The sequence below is a fragment of the Astatotilapia calliptera genome, chromosome 18, assembly GCF_964374335.1.
Source record: "Astatotilapia calliptera chromosome 18, fAstCal68.1, whole genome shotgun sequence".
NCBI lineage: Eukaryota > Metazoa > Chordata > Actinopteri > Cichliformes > Cichlidae > Astatotilapia > Astatotilapia calliptera.
The window spans coordinates 12135828-12151493 of NC_137439.1; the positions used below are offsets into that span (position 1 = coordinate 12135828).

General features: G+C 40.4%; 1 protein-coding gene across 1 annotated transcript in view; it reads right to left on the reverse strand.

Moving 5' to 3' along the window:
- col11a1b (collagen, type XI, alpha 1b) overlaps nucleotides 1-8675 on the reverse strand; it is an 80161-nt gene extending 71486 nt beyond the window's left edge. The window contains exons 1-2 of the mRNA XM_026148756.2: nucleotides 7987-8675; nucleotides 1709-1873 (exon numbers count right to left, since the gene is read on the reverse strand). Coding sequence (XP_026004541.1) covers nucleotides 1709-1873; nucleotides 7987-8101 — 280 coding nt within the window. The 5' untranslated portion in view covers nucleotides 8102-8675. The remainder of the gene's footprint in view (nucleotides 1-1708; nucleotides 1874-7986) is intronic.
- Nucleotides 8676-15666: the final 6991 nt, after the last annotated feature.

Consider the following 15666-nt stretch of genomic DNA (forward strand, 5'->3'; position numbering starts at 1 on the left):
CATGGATGTCTGCTTAGAGCTTCCTGTTCACCAACTGATGACAACATTTATGACACTCAGACCCAAGAGAGGCCTAGCAAACCTGCAGATGGGGAAACTAGAACACACATATTAGTTTTGCTGCTATAAGCTCAGGCTGCTGGGGAACTTCCTATGATACACTGAGCATTTCCGCTTCCCCTTATCACTCTCCATACTTTTAAAGGTCACTCCTGCATGTGAATACATTTTGTCTTCTCTCTCCCATAGGTTGCCCTATGTTTTACAGGAACACCATGATTTTCTAATATTTCAGACTTAAAAAATCAACTAAAAATTTGACATTTGGCAAATTTGCTTCTGTTAGTAGATAATAGGTTTTGTTCTCTGCAATTGATTACTGAAATTGGGATTTGCCGAGTTTTGTTTAAAATCTACTTCCTAATAAAATAAATATGGATTAAGTTCTCAAAAACAGCCTAATAAAATAAATGTGGCCTCTCAAAAACAGAAGGGCAACACACTCCAAATGCACATACAGTACAATATGAAAAACCCTTCTAAATTTCACTACCTTAACCACAGACTGAGCATCCACATCTGCCAGCAATTAAACTTGAGGAAAGACACTTTGTTGGACAAGATCAGTGTACAAAACAATAGACATGCTTTTGTTGTTTTTTTTGTAACAGATTTGTCAGTTTTACCAAAATATCAAATAACAAAAATCTGGTGCTGCTCCGCTTACTTTAGCCATGTGTTTACACGCACCATTGTAGATTACCATCCCCTATGGGTTCTTGGAGCAAACTGAAATTCATTGGCATCCTCTAGAAAATGATTCTGGAAAGTCTGCACTGGATTTTAAATGACAGACTTTAACACTAAAGGATTTTATGAGTCATTTATCAAATCATTCTTTGTTATTTTTTGTGAAATACAATCATCTTTAACTCTTTTTTAAAACTTTATTATTCAGTGGTTCAAGAAAATAAAACTTAATCATCATACTTTAATCCAAACAACAATTGGCTTGAGCAGCCATGCAAGCACCATAGCTTCACCGATATCTGCCACCCTAACACTTTTTTCTCAGCTAAAATCTCTATGCCAGCATTGGATGAAGTTCCATAATACATTCATTTATTTTCCACGTTGGATGAATTCTAAAAACTGCTAATTTGGCAACGTTTCACCCCCAAATTGAGTCAGAATTACAATGTCTTTGACCTAAAAGCACCAAAACTTTTTAAATCAACCTTACTTACTCAACCTTACTTAACATTAACATTACACTTTACATCACCTGATGCCTTCAATTGCAATAATTTTACAATGGATATATTAGCAGTTGTCTAGAAAGCCTCACAAAGTTTCTAGTATTGTTGTACAATGTTAGTTGTAGCTTATCTTACAGGAAGGCTATTTTAAGTGCTTAAGTTTTTATGCAACATGATGGCAATTTCCATTACTAATATCTGAAATGAACTGGTCAAATTATGTAAAAACAGTCAAATTAAAGTGCATATTCCACACTACCACAAACATATGTGATCAATAAATAAAGTTCTCAACAACTTGTGTAATCCTCAAGACTCATTTTATAATCATTCTATGGTCTCTAGCATTTAAAATTGGGAGTGTTTGTTTGTTTATCTGCTTTATGGAAGACCTACTATTGTACTACTGTTTCAGTTCCAGTGTAAATACTGAGAAGTGAGGAGTTTACCTGGGAAAAGCTGCTTAGTCGGAGCACTGAGCTGAGTCCTTTTTCCCACTCGATAAGCTACGTCGGATTTGGATCCTCTCCGCACTGTGCAGAAGCCTGCTGTTTTCCTTATTCCTTCAGGAGAGCTCTGAAAGTCCAGCACCTTCAGTACATCCACGGGTTCAGCTGTAGAGAGAGAGAACAATGAATTGATAAAAATCATCAACAATTTTTCTTATACAACAATTAGTAATGCACTAAAACACAATTTTTGCCACCACAAAAAATAAAATCATTACTTTATTAAGACTCAAAATTTATGTCAGATTTTCATGTACAGTTGTAAATTTTAGTAGTTGTAAATAAAACTACTTCCATGATGAGAAGCCCTGTAAATGAGATACTGTTACAAAGTTGCAACTCTTAAAAGTTGAGTGAATAAGTGAGTCCTCAGTCTGAATGACCATATCGCCAATTGCTAAACCCATACTAAGTGCTGCTGCTATGTAAATATAAGTAGTTAAATAAAATACCAGTTGAACAAAATGAAAGCTGAGCTGATTTATTGATTAATTTAATTTTTATTTTATTATGTTTTTAGTGTCTATGTTGCATGTAACTTTACAGTACACTATAAGCATAGTTAACAGAAAGTCTAATCCAACTTGGCATTTTGATGATAAATCAGCATTTACACTCATTACACCCCTTGCTTTTTCAAGCTTTTTCTTGGCCAAACCTGTCAGTTCAACCAGTTGTTGCTTTATGAGCTGCCTTGGCAGAGGAGCAATAAAAATGTTAGGAACCAGCAGACATAATTGCCCCCCTCCTTACCTCCCCGGTTACCCCCACAGCTAAAAGCCACAGCATCTATGGGATGATAAAAATCATTGCTGCTGATCACAGGGTCTTTGGAATAAGGAGAACACAGCAAGGGGTAGCTTTACAAGCTTCTTAACACTACTAAGCTCTTTTCTATCAATGGATCTGAAAGTCAGAGGTGAAACTGCACAGAACAGCTATAAAAACTATTTCCCATTTGCTCTCTCTCCTCCAATTATCAAACGCTTACTCCAACCTAGTCTTTTTTTTGCATGTCTCCTTCTCAAACAGTTTTTCTTCTTAAAACCCTATCTTGAGGCACATCATTAGTTACACTGTAATTACAGGGGATTTAGGTAGCCTAATAGTCTATCTTTAAGGTTTGTGTATATACGGAAGGGTTGACGTCCAGAAGAACGTAATTTGTTGATTAATGCATATCTGCCCGAGGCTGCATTTGCTGAAAAATATACAGTAAGAATAAGTCAGCATTCAAAGATAATTATGAGTGCTGTCTTGCATGGGAAAGTAAATGGAAGAAATGTGTAGGCCTATCAGCAATCACCAATGCAGTCTATTCATTTTACAGACATTCAATACTGCAACATTACTTTCTTTTAAAACAACGATATGTGTTTTTAAGGCTGGCTTACATAGTGTATTTTAGACTGACACACAAAACTTAAGTCGTATCTACAAAAAGCTAATATTACCCTTACCATCACACCCTGACTTCATCAATCTTGTGCTAGTAATGGACAGCTCAAATTTCAAATGCAGGTGCCAACCAGTTACACAGAAGCTATTTGAAGGTAATATTAGCTAACATAAATATGAGCTACCACAAGCTACTGGTAATACCATACCAGCAACAACAAAACCCCCGAAAGTAGTGGAACAGCTTTAATGTTTCAGTCCTAAATATGTCGTTTTCTTTCAAAAGTTACATAGCCTGGCTTTATATAAGAAGTCAATAATAAAGCTATGATTGATTTTTGTTTGTTAGCGCTACGTTTGAAATTTTAGTTGCTAATAATATACAAGCATTTCACAAAAATTTAAATATCAAACACTTCCCATAATTTAGCTTTTTTAATGACGCACACCAAATGTTATATAATCTCTGCATAGTAAATGTTAGTTTACTGAGACAAATTAAAACTTGAGCGCTACAAATGTTCTGCAGTATTGGCGAGAAACATGTTTTTAACCAAATCTTAATGAAACATTAAAAGTGGATATTTAATTTTCAATGGGGACTATCGTGCTTTTGCTTATTTTCGGTCTTGTGTGTATTGTTATAGTGGGTGTTACAATGAGGTATTTGCAAGTAATCCCTATGAGCCAAAAGCACAACCTTCCAGGAGCTCCATTTCATACGGGTTTCTTTCTACTCTGGGCAGATTTGCCTAATATGGTCATTTCAGGTGCACAGTTTTTTGCTGTTAGCACAGATGCCCCAAACTTCTGCTGAACACACCTTGGAAGGGCCAACCAATCAGACGAAGAAGAGCTGGTCTAAGGAAGTATAAGGGAGCTCAAACAGATTGTTTCAGATACTGAATAAATTAAGCAAATTGTGAATCATGCAATGATAGTTGGTAGACTCTATGAATAAAAGCGCATAGGTTGAAATAAGCAAAATAGGTCTCCTTTAAACTTGGGTTCAGCGCAGTTCAACCGCCATTACAAACCAAGTATATACTTTCCTTTAACAGCTACAGAAACCACAGAAATAAAAACCAGGACAACTGTGTCCAGATATCACACAACACATTTGTCTTTTGAATGAGTCAAGGATGAGTGAGTGAATGAGTCTTCAAAGGCCCAGTAATGATAAACAATGTCTGAATGGTCAGCTTAAAATCTCACAGGGACCAGAAGGACTTTAAAGAAAGGGAGATAATAGGCTTAAAGGGAACTCTCCCTTGCCAGGAAAAAAGCCTAGATTAATGTGTTTGATACTGGCAAGAAAACTTTGTGGGAAAATTATTAAAGGGGATCAGACAAAAGCCTTTCATGAAGTTTACAGTGCCGAAAGTCTCCTCATTGAACTTACACTACTCAGCTAAACTCTATGACATGGGAGGGAAATTTGGTTAAAACATATGAAGTAAAGATCAAAATCGCACATACATCATATTTCAATAACTTTAATGTAAAGTTTCATAAAAACAACCATTTGGGGTTTTTTGGGGGGTTTTTTTTAGGCAAACCACAGCCTAATTTGAATTGGCCTTTCACCATACCTTTAGATTGTGTCTTTTCTCAAAACATAAAAACATAATGCTGAAGGAATTAATATATAAATATTCAGCTGTACATTTTCCATTTTTTTAGTCATGTGGCACAAAAAGACAGGAAGTGCTGATGTAGCAGCTCCTGTTCACTTTTAGGAACCAAGAAAAGGTCTAATGGGTGGTGCTATAAGTTGACATGCTGAAACCATTATGGCTTTTTATACTGGCACCACTCCCTGTAGCCCCCCCCTAACTAAAACATACACGAGACTAAAGTGAGAAGGCCCCATCCCTGTAGCTACTTCTCCCGTGACCAGAAAAATAACAACTTGAGTGGAGAATCAACCCGCTCATGCTCAGGGGTCGGGTCTGAAATTTTAGATCACGCGAAGCTTTCCAGATCTGCTCCTCGAGGCATTTATGCTGATATTGCTCCAGATAATCTGGTGCCACAGTGCACAATTCTTGAATTTCATTTGTTGAGCATGTGTTAGGCAAGCTGCTCTACTAAGAATCTATTTTTTAAGGCTTTTTTTTTTTTTTGCTGACACTGCACAAAAAGCTGTTTAACAGACGGAGCGACTTCTGACTCAAACACAGACAGACTTAAAAAAAAAAAGAGAGGAACTGACTGCCAGGTTTTAAACCTCACAAAAAATGCCTCATAAAAAGCAATACAGTCTGTGGCTCTTCTGAGTATTGTCCCAAGTACAGAGCTACTGGTTCTTGAAAAAAGTCAAGCTTGGACTAAAGGTCTCTTTGTGAGTTTCAGAATGCCTTTCTGCATTACTGCATACCTCAAGGCCTCATATATTCCAGATGTGCTGAATTGGCCAGGAACCCCCCACAGACCCACCCACCAGCATCCCATCACCCCCCTGTCCTCCCCCAAACTTTTCAGCTCCTTTCCTTCCACAACCATTCTTTCACAGAAGCCCTGAAAAACAGGCAATATCCCAAAACCATTAAAGATCCCAAATGAGTGGGCACAGCTTCATCCTGCCAAGGAGGTCGAGCCAACATAGCGTATACTGAAAAAAGATTCCCATCTTTCCACCCTAAAAAGAAATAAACCATATTCTAATGATAAGGATGTAAAACCACAAGAGAGAGAAGACAGTTCTCTCGTGCTAAAGGTACCAACGCAGTTTCAGACTCTCCACAGTCTAGTCTGAGGGGTAATTTGTCGGTCTCTATGATTTTTAATGACAGATCTTCTTATTTGCTGTCTGGGACCTGTGATATACTATCTGCCATGTTAACGATCTACTAACATGACAAACTTTGGTGATTCTTCCTCAGGCAATAAAGCGTGCAGTAACATGAAAAACCTCTGTTACATTCATTAAAGCATTTTAACCAGCAGACTCTAACACTATGAAATACATTTTTTTTGGCAAAATGTCCAACTCTCCTCATCCCAACACTTCTCAGAGCAATACATTTTGATGTTTAAGTTTAGACTTGTGATTAACTTAATCTGTGACATTCTGACTTAATGTCTTTTGTGGCTCTGTGGTCATGCAGCGGCATCTTGGGATGACTTGTCGGTCTTTTTCGTGTCGCTGCCATCTACTGAGAGTTGGCAGCATAGGCAGCAATTAGTGTACACTGGAAACCCTGTAAATGTTTGCTAGCACATCATGCAATTATGGTAAGTTTAAATATCTGTCAGAATGAAGGAAGATGGGCAGTGCGAAAGCTGTGCCACTTAGATATTTGCTTTCATAATCTTTTCATTTTGCTTCTCTGCAATTTTCCCTCTGCTGAATCACTTTGTTGTGTATCACAGTACACAAAAAACAATGATGAATGATGATGGATTTAGACAGTGGTGGGCTTGTCCAGTTAGCATAAATTAGCCAAAATTACGTGTTACAATATATCATCTTCTGATTAGCATAGCCACTTAAGACACATTTTTATTTTCTGTCGCCATCTGAAAGGATCAATAATCACATATCTGGTATCAAAATAATACAAGTGTTTAAATAAGTCTACCCAAACAGATGCATAGTTCTGAAACACACACAAATTTATCTTGGCAAAAGCCACAGTTCACTATGAATACCTATGTGATTTCATTTGATCTTCAATTTCATCGTTTTTATGACCCACATATGTATTTTCAAAACAAAGAAAAATACTCCTTTCTTTTTTCCACCTCCCTCCCCTCCCTCTTCTTTTCCCCCCTCCTTGGACTAGGAGCCCAGATAATGTGGAAAGATGGTGATCCTTCAGGCCAGAATATGAGTCTCCCTCCCAGATTTCCACAGTCTCGTGCCCAGTTATTATATAAACTTACAAAACCCATCACAAAACCTATATGTTTAAAATTATACTGTGCTACTGTAAACTCCGTTGACAGCTGTCAGACTGTGAAATAAACATGGTAGGCTACAACTTTTCAATCAAAAGAACCAAAGTTTTCCACCACATTTAAACCATTTTGTGGATTTGATTAAAGCATTGGACTCTTGCTACATATTTATGCTGTAAAAACTTAAAGCATTATCCGTGGGCTCCTGGTCATTACTACCTAAAGTCGAGCGTAAAATTTCTGCGTAAAACCTGCAGTTTATTTTGTCTGAAGAAGGATTTAAGAGCCCTCTCTGACCACACCTGGATGGCATCCATCACTCACTCACATACTCAGAGGAAAGGGACATCTTCGCCTATGTGTGCCAAGAATCAACTCTATAGCACTTGCGCTCTTGAATGATATATAGCTTTAGATGACTTTAAAGTCGTTTCAAAACTATATAACTCTCTATATGTAGCTTTAGATAATTATACAAAGTTCAGACACATGTGACCGGGAAGACCACCTTAAAGATTCTGAAATCTTGAATATGTTGGAAAGTCACATGATACAGCTTCATTTTGGTGTCAGCATTTATGAAAAGAAGAATCTTTGGAATTCTTATGATACTTCTGATAAATGTATTTACGTTTTTTAAATAATATCGTTGACAAAAACAAACAAATAACAAAACAGGCAACGAGATTGAAAATGTTTACTTGGCAACTAAAAATGTATATAAACTGAGTTAAGGTGAGTTTAAGTGATGGCGCCCGGGACACCGGGCATTAATTGAAATGAAAGCTGAGACCGTTTATAGCTACCGACTAAGCCTACTGGCATCTGGGCTGCCTGCCAGCATGAGGCGCTTTCAAACTGTCAGGGATGCCCTAGACCCGGCACAGTGACTGAGATGTATAGGAATAGCATCTTACCTGCTCTAACATTGGCAGCCTGGAGAATTAAAATAACTGTGACCGTAACGATTAGCGTTGAATCCCATAGCCACCTTTTCGTTTTCCACCTGGTGGTCCATCTTTGCATCTCCATGGTGAGCGCCCCCAGCTATACGGAAAACGGGCGACTTTCTTTACAATTTGATCCCGTCGACAGTCCACAAAAATGTGCTTATACTACAGCGCCATGTGGGAAAGTACAAGGATGCTTCTTACAGCCAGACTGGGCCCTTCAGATCCGATTCCCCTTTAGCCCAGCTCTCGCACTGGTGGCAAAGGGCTTTCATGAAAAAAGCGCAAGCCACTCCGTTCCCTGAGAGTTGTGCACCGTGAGGAGGCTGGACTAACGCCGCAACACTGAACCTGAACCGGCTCTGAGATACTGACACTGGAAAATCCTTCCTTCATCAAATCACCAGTTGGGAAAGTTGTCTCTGGGCCCGCCCCTTGTGCTTTGGATGAGGTCTAAACAGCAGCACGTAGAGCATCACTACATCCCAGTGCAAACTAATTATAGAAGACAGTACATGCCCTAGAGATACTACAGCCCGACAGTCTCAGTAGCATCTATCCTTAAAGACTGTACTTTATGGAGTTATGGAAAAAAAGAAGAAAAAAAGCGGCAAATAAGGAGAATTCCCTCATTTCCTAAATTTTAACCTGAAAGAAAAGAGCTTATATTAATGATAGAGGAGATACAGAAGTGGAGGCACTAAATGCAAATGAAGCTGTGGGGTGGAGCTGTTATTTTAGACGTTTCCTGAAAGCAAAAGAATGTGAAAAGAGTATGAATAGCTCCAGCATGGGCCAATGGTTAATATAAAAGCTTCTGTGGCCAAAATGGAATATTTTCCAGACTCCAGGAGTTTCCTCCAGAGCACTTAGATTTTCTTTCGGGTTTTTTTTCCCCTGCTGCCTGATAATTAATGGCAAACGATGACTGGAACAAGGAATGGGAGCACAGGTGGAAACTATAGTTCCCCTCCTGATTTGTTTTTTCTTGTGTGCCAGACAGATTTAACAGTACAATGGAAACCATTCTTGAAGAAACCACATTTTATAATATTTGTCAGCACAAATATTTACTTATCACAATGTAGGAAGTAGAGCTATTGGCTGAGAATGTTTAGTGTTCTGGGAAGAGATGGCTTTGCACAGGATTTGCAGTTGTGACCAAACTTAGTTAATGTATTTCTGGAATTAGGATTAAAACTGCAGAAAGCAATTGCAGCACAACTAAAATATCTTTCAAAATGAGGTCACATACCATTTTTGCATGTTCGTGTTTTTGCTTGTTTTCTAAACTCTAGGTTGCAGGAATAGTGGTCTGATAATAGGTCCCACAAACATGGGATTTAAAAAAAAAATCTATTTGTTGTCTTTCACGACTGGTTGCTTTTTTTAAACCTTGTTCAACCTTTTTTTAACATCGATCAAGGCAAAGAGCCCTCTCTGCTCATATATTTGATCTTTCCTTTCCTCTCAGGTGGGAGTGGGCAGGTTCCACCCTGGATTATGCCTGCTGTTGGATCCACCTGTTTTTCTGCTCTTTAGCTGATGCACCTGTTTTTCATCTAATCATAACTCAACAGCACTTAAAGACCATCTCAAACAACTATTCTCTGCCAGTTTGTTGTCTATGGTTGCACTAATCAGGCTCTCTAATGCGCTTGTCTGTGTTATTTTGCAAGCTGCCTGTGCCAACATCATCTCTTTCGGTTTCAAGTAGTTTCATCCTATCAGCCAAAGAGCTTTCCCTCTGGATCAGACTCATCTGCCTTTTTTGTTCTTGCAAAAAAGGAATTGTGGGTAATTCACATACCTGTCCACTCTACACTGACCCCTGTCTTCTGGATCCTAAAAAAGTATTCATCTATCCATACATGGAATGGCCTTCTGGATCCTGTGTTTGAATGTGCATTGCATTTAAGATGTTCCCTAAGCCAACACTACCACCATTGTAGTTCTTTTAAAAGGCACAATTAAAAAATGGGAAGGTTAGTAACATCATTCCAGTTCTTCCTCACGTTCCCAGGAATTACTGTGCCAAATTCCATGGCAATCCTTCAATTACCAAAACAATAAACTGCGATAAAAAAATATCAAATCTATGGAGGTACCTAAAGGTTCAGTTAAATTTTCATGCCTGCCTAGTTGATGCTGAAATATTTTATGAAAAAAGAAAAAAGCCTTGCTGACTTCTCTGAAAGTCAAAAAATCAACAGTGTCATTAAGCTCCGGGAAATATGAAACAGAATTTAATATTAAAAGTATGTATCAAACATGCACCTGATGTAGTTCTGAACAGTAATAACAAACTTCATGATAAATCACTCTGCCATATCTCAGTCAAGCCGTCAGAAGCACATTGCAACAAAGTGCCAATGCACAATGTACAAGAAAGTAAATAAACCATCAATTAAAGAATGAAAAAATAAGAAAATTCTTAGAAATAGCCTTCATAAAATGTAAATCTTATCCTACAAGAATGAAATATAAGCAGTAAAGAAATATAAACAGCCACAGACCTAATTCAGTCACATTTGACTGAATTAGGTCTGTGGCTAATTATAGCATAAAATGGATTGGACAAATGAAATAACTGGAAATAAAATGTTCATTTCTAATACTTGAAAATCCTTTGCGGGCAATGACATCTTGCCTGAAGTCTTGAACTCATGGACATTGCCAGATTCTGGGTTTTTACCTTTTTTTTAGGCCTTTACTGCAGCAGCTTTCAGCTGCTGTATGTGTGTGGGCCTTTCACTCCAAAGTTTAGTCTTCAACAAGTAAAATGCATCATCAGTTGGATTAATACTTGACCATTCAAGAATATTTCACTCCTTTGCTTTAATAAACTCGTGGATTGCTTTGTATGTATGTTTTGGGTCAGTGTCCATCTAGATTATGAAATGCCACCCAATCAATTTGGCAGCATTTAGCTGGATTTGAGCAGACAGTATGTCTCTGAACACCTCAGAATTAATTCGACCTCTTCTGTTCATGCAGTCTTCACTTTATGGTAGACTTGGATATCGATATGGAGAGTGTTGTTCACTGGGTTGGCTGTGTTGAAGGGGGGTCGCCATTGAAATTATTCTGCGATCATCCACCACTGTTGTCTTCCATTGACATCTAGTCTTTTTTTGTGTTGCTGAGTTCAGCAGTGCTTTTTTTCTTTCTCAGGATGTAACAATCTGTAAATTTTGCCATTCTTACTATTGTAGAAATTTCTCGGATGGGCTTTTTCTGTTTTTACAGCTTAAGGATGGCTTGTTTCACAAGGGGAGCCTTTTAGACTGCATGTTGTCTGTTTATGGAAAAATAATCCAAATGCAACTACCAAACCTCAAATTAACTACAGGCCTTTTATCTGCTTAATTGATAATGACATAATGGAGGAATTGCCCACACCTGCCCAGGAAATAGCCTCTGAGTTATTTACTTTTGGTCCCTTTAAAAAGAGGGTGGCACATGTTAGGGAGGTGAAACTGCTAAACCCTTCATCCAGTTTAAATGTGGATACTGTAGAAAATGAAAGCTGAGAGACTACACATAATTTCCATGTCCTTTATATAACTATAATTGGAATTTGTTTAAGTAAGCAGGTAAAAAAGAAACCCAAAAAAACCTTGCTCCAGTGTCCATATATATATATATATATATATATATATATAACACCCAGCACGCCCCTGCGGGCGGTTTATCCTTCAAGCTCGGGTCCTCTACCAGAGGCCTGGGAGCTTGAGGGTCCTGCGCAGTATCTTAGCTGTTCCCAGGACTGCGCTCTTCTGGACAGAGATCTCCGATGTTGTTCCCGGGATCTGCTGGAGCCACTCGCCTATCTTGGGAGTCACCGCACCTAGTGCTCCGATTACCACGGGGACCACCGTTACCTTCACCCTCCACATCCTCTCGAGCTCTTCTCTGAGCCCTTGGTATTTCTCCAGCTTCTCGTGTTCCTTCTTCCTGATATTGCTGTCATTCGGAACCGCTACATCGATCACTACGGCCGTCTTCTTCTGTTTGTCTACCACCACTATGTCCGGTTGGTTAGCCACCACCATTTTGTCCGTCTGTATCTGGAAGTCCCACAGGATCTTAGCTCGGTCATTCTCCACCACCCTTGGGGGCATCTCCCATTTTGACCTCGGGACTTCCAGGTTATACTCGGCACAGATGTTCCTGTACACTATGCCGGCCACTTGGTTATGGCGTTCCATGTATGCCTTGCCTGCTAGCATCTTGCACCCTGCTGTTATGTGCTGGATTGTCTCTGGGGCATCTTTACACAGCCTGCACCTGGGGTCTTGCCTGGTGTGATAGACCCCAGCCTCTATGGATCTTGTGCTCAGAGCTTGTTCTTGTGCTGCCATGATTAGTGCCTCTGTGCTGTCTTTCAGTCCAGCTTTGTCCAGCCACTGGTAGGATTTCTGGATATCAGCCACCTCCTCTATCTGCCGGTGGTACATACCGTGCAGGGGCCTGTCCTTCCATGATGGTTCCTCATCTCCCTCCTCTTTCTTGGGTTTCTGCTGCCTGAGGTATTCACTGAGCACTCGGTCAGTTGGGGCCATCTTCCCAATGTATTCTTGGATGTTCGTTGTCTCATCCTGGACTGTGGTGCTGACACTCACCAGTCCCCGGCCCCCTTCCTTCCGCTTAGCGTACAGCCTCAGGGTGCTGGACTTGGGGTGAAACCCTCCATGCATGGTAAGGAGCTTTCTTGTCTTTATGTCAGTGGCTTCTATCTCCTCCTTTGGCCAGCCTATTACCCCAGCAGGGTACCTGATCACGGGCAGGGCGTACGTGTTGATGGCCCGGATCTTGTTCTTACCATTCAGCTGACTCCTCAGGACTTGCCTGACCCTCTGCAGGTACTTGGTGGTTGCAGCTTTTCTAGCGGCCTCTTCATGGTTCCCATTCGCCTGTGGGATCCCCAAGTACTTGTAACTGTCCTCTATGTCTGCAATGTTGCCTTCTGGTAGTTCAATCCCCTCAGTTCTGACTACCTTCCCTCTCTTTGTTACCATCCGACTACACTTCTCCAGTCCGAACGACATTCCAATGTCATTGCTGTATAGCCTGGTAGTGTGGATCAGTGAATCGATGTCTCGTTCACTCTTGGCATACAGCTTGATGTCATCCATGTACAGGAGGTGGCTGACAACTGCTCCGTTCCGTAGTCGGTATCCGTAGCCAGTCTTGTTAATGATCTCACTGAGGGGGTTCAGGCCTATGCAGAACAGCAGTGGGGACAGAGCATCTCCTTGGTAGATCCCGCACTTGATGGTGACTTGTGCTATGGGCTTGGAGTTGGCCTCTAGTGTTGTACGCCACATCCCCATTGAGTTCCTGATGAAGGCTCTTAGGGTCCCATTGATCTTGTACAATTCTAGGCATTCCAGTATCCAGCTGTGGGGCATTGAGTCATAGGCCTTCTTGTAATCAATCCAGGCAGTGCACAGGTTGGTCAGTCTGGTCTTGCAGTCTCGGCTGATTGTTCTGTCTACCAGTAGCTGGTGTTTTGCGCCTCTGGTATTCTTGCCAATTCCTTTCTGTGTCCCGCTCATGTATTGACCCATGTGCCTGTTCATCTTAGCCGATATGATGCCTGACAGGAGCTTCCATGTAGTACTGAGGCAGGTTATTGGTCGGTAGTTGGAGGGGACCGGTCCCTTCTTGGGGTCCTTGGGGATCAGGACCGTCCGGCCTTCAGTTAGCCATTCCGGGTGTATCTCGTTAACTAGCAGCTGGTTCATTTGTGCTGCCAGACGCTCGTGGAGTGCAGTTAGCTTCTTCAGCCAGTAGGCGTGAACCATGTCGGGCCCTGGTGCTGTCCAACTCTTCATACTGGAGACCCTTTCTTGGATATCTGCCACTGTGATGGTTACTGGACCCTGTTCAGGGAGGTCGCTGTGGTCTGCCCTCAGATCCTCTAGCCACTGAGCATTGCCGTTATGGGTTGCATCCTTCTCCCATATGCTCTTCCAGTATTGCTCCGTCTCCAGCCTTGGTGGTGCTGTTCTCTTATTGTTCCCTTGCCACTGAGAGTATACCTTTGCTGGTTCTGTGGAGAACAGCTGGTTTATTCTCCTGCCTTCTATCTCTCTGGTGTACCTCCTCAAGCGGCTGGCCAAGGCTGTGAGTCTTTGCTTGGCAGTTTCCAAGGCCTCAGGTATGGACAGCTTGCTGTATTTCTTAGGCACCTTATTTGTCGCACCTTTCTGCAACTCCGTTAGTTAGTTGGCTCCGTTAGTTGGCTAACCTCTCTCCGTGCTACTTTGATCTTGCCCTCTATATATATATATATATATATATATATATATATATATATATATGAACCTAACTGTATGAACCTAACTGTATTTTAATATAACCCAGCTTGATAGCCTTGTGACCTTGTGCTTGCTCAGCAGTAGAAAGCAGCCTGCTAGGCTATGCATATTTGTTTCAGGCAGATGGCTGGCCCTTTTTTTCCTCTTGCTTTTTTCTTTCAACTTGTTTGGTGGAGAATGTTCTAACCTCTTGTTCATGTTGCTTCCTGGGACTCTAGCCCAAAATGTTTGGTTTAATTCGTGTAGCCCTCCACTGGAACTGAAAACATGTACAACCAAAACTAATGTCTTCAGCTTCGCTTTTCAAACAGACTGGCTCAGCCAGCCGACAAAATGTACTGAGAGACGTCCAATTGCTCCTTATATGTTCTAGTTTCTTGGGCAGTCTACAATTTTCAGAAAGGCCTAGCCTTGGAGCTGCCTCTTTGTAGCTGGAACCATATTATTACAACTGATGCATTTGCTACCAGTGTGTACCAAGATGACATTGTATAATTATTCTATAATAAGTCTCTGCTCTATGCATGGTTCAGCCCAACGCAGCTATAAAAACAAAAATGTCTTGAAAATGTTCCCCTGTGGCTTTGTTTTTCTATCAAAAGCAGCTTTTAATCAGAGTACTTTCAAGTTTCAAACTCAAATTATTCTTTCTGCTTTCCAGAAACAGATAGGATTGGAAAGACGCCGCTCTGAGTAGATATTCAGCCAGTGAGTTCTAGTCTAAGAATCAAAGCTATTTCAAATACACATTTTAGATGTTTTTGAAGAAATGTACATTTCAGCGACTGCAAAATACACTGCAAAAAAATTAACATCACTTTTATTAGAGATGCTTGGAATATTAGAGACACAGATCAAACCATCTCTGTAATGTTGGAAAAATCGGTGAACCAACACTGGCAGTGTGCACTGGAGGGCAATCTCTAACATACACTAAAGATGGAAAATGTTATTTCCACATAACTGGTTTGCAGATAATGAAGACCACAAAAACAGTCATATGAGATGCGCTTTTTAAATGATGCAAAATGGGGTGGTACCAGTTATGGTAACACAAAGTTTGTCAACACCTTCACTAATAAAGTATAAAACTTTAGACCCACACACTGAAGGATCAGGACACGTGATTTGCAAAGGCTCCTGCACTGCTGAAAAATAACTCCTTTTTCACGGGTTCTCAGCCTGAAGAAGTGAGGAAACCAAGGCGTGGGCCAAAGTTCTCTCCATGACACACTGCAATAAAATGACCATTAGCAGTTTGATATGGCATACATTTTCTCAAAAATCAACTCAAACATTTCTACATTCCACATGCTGCTCT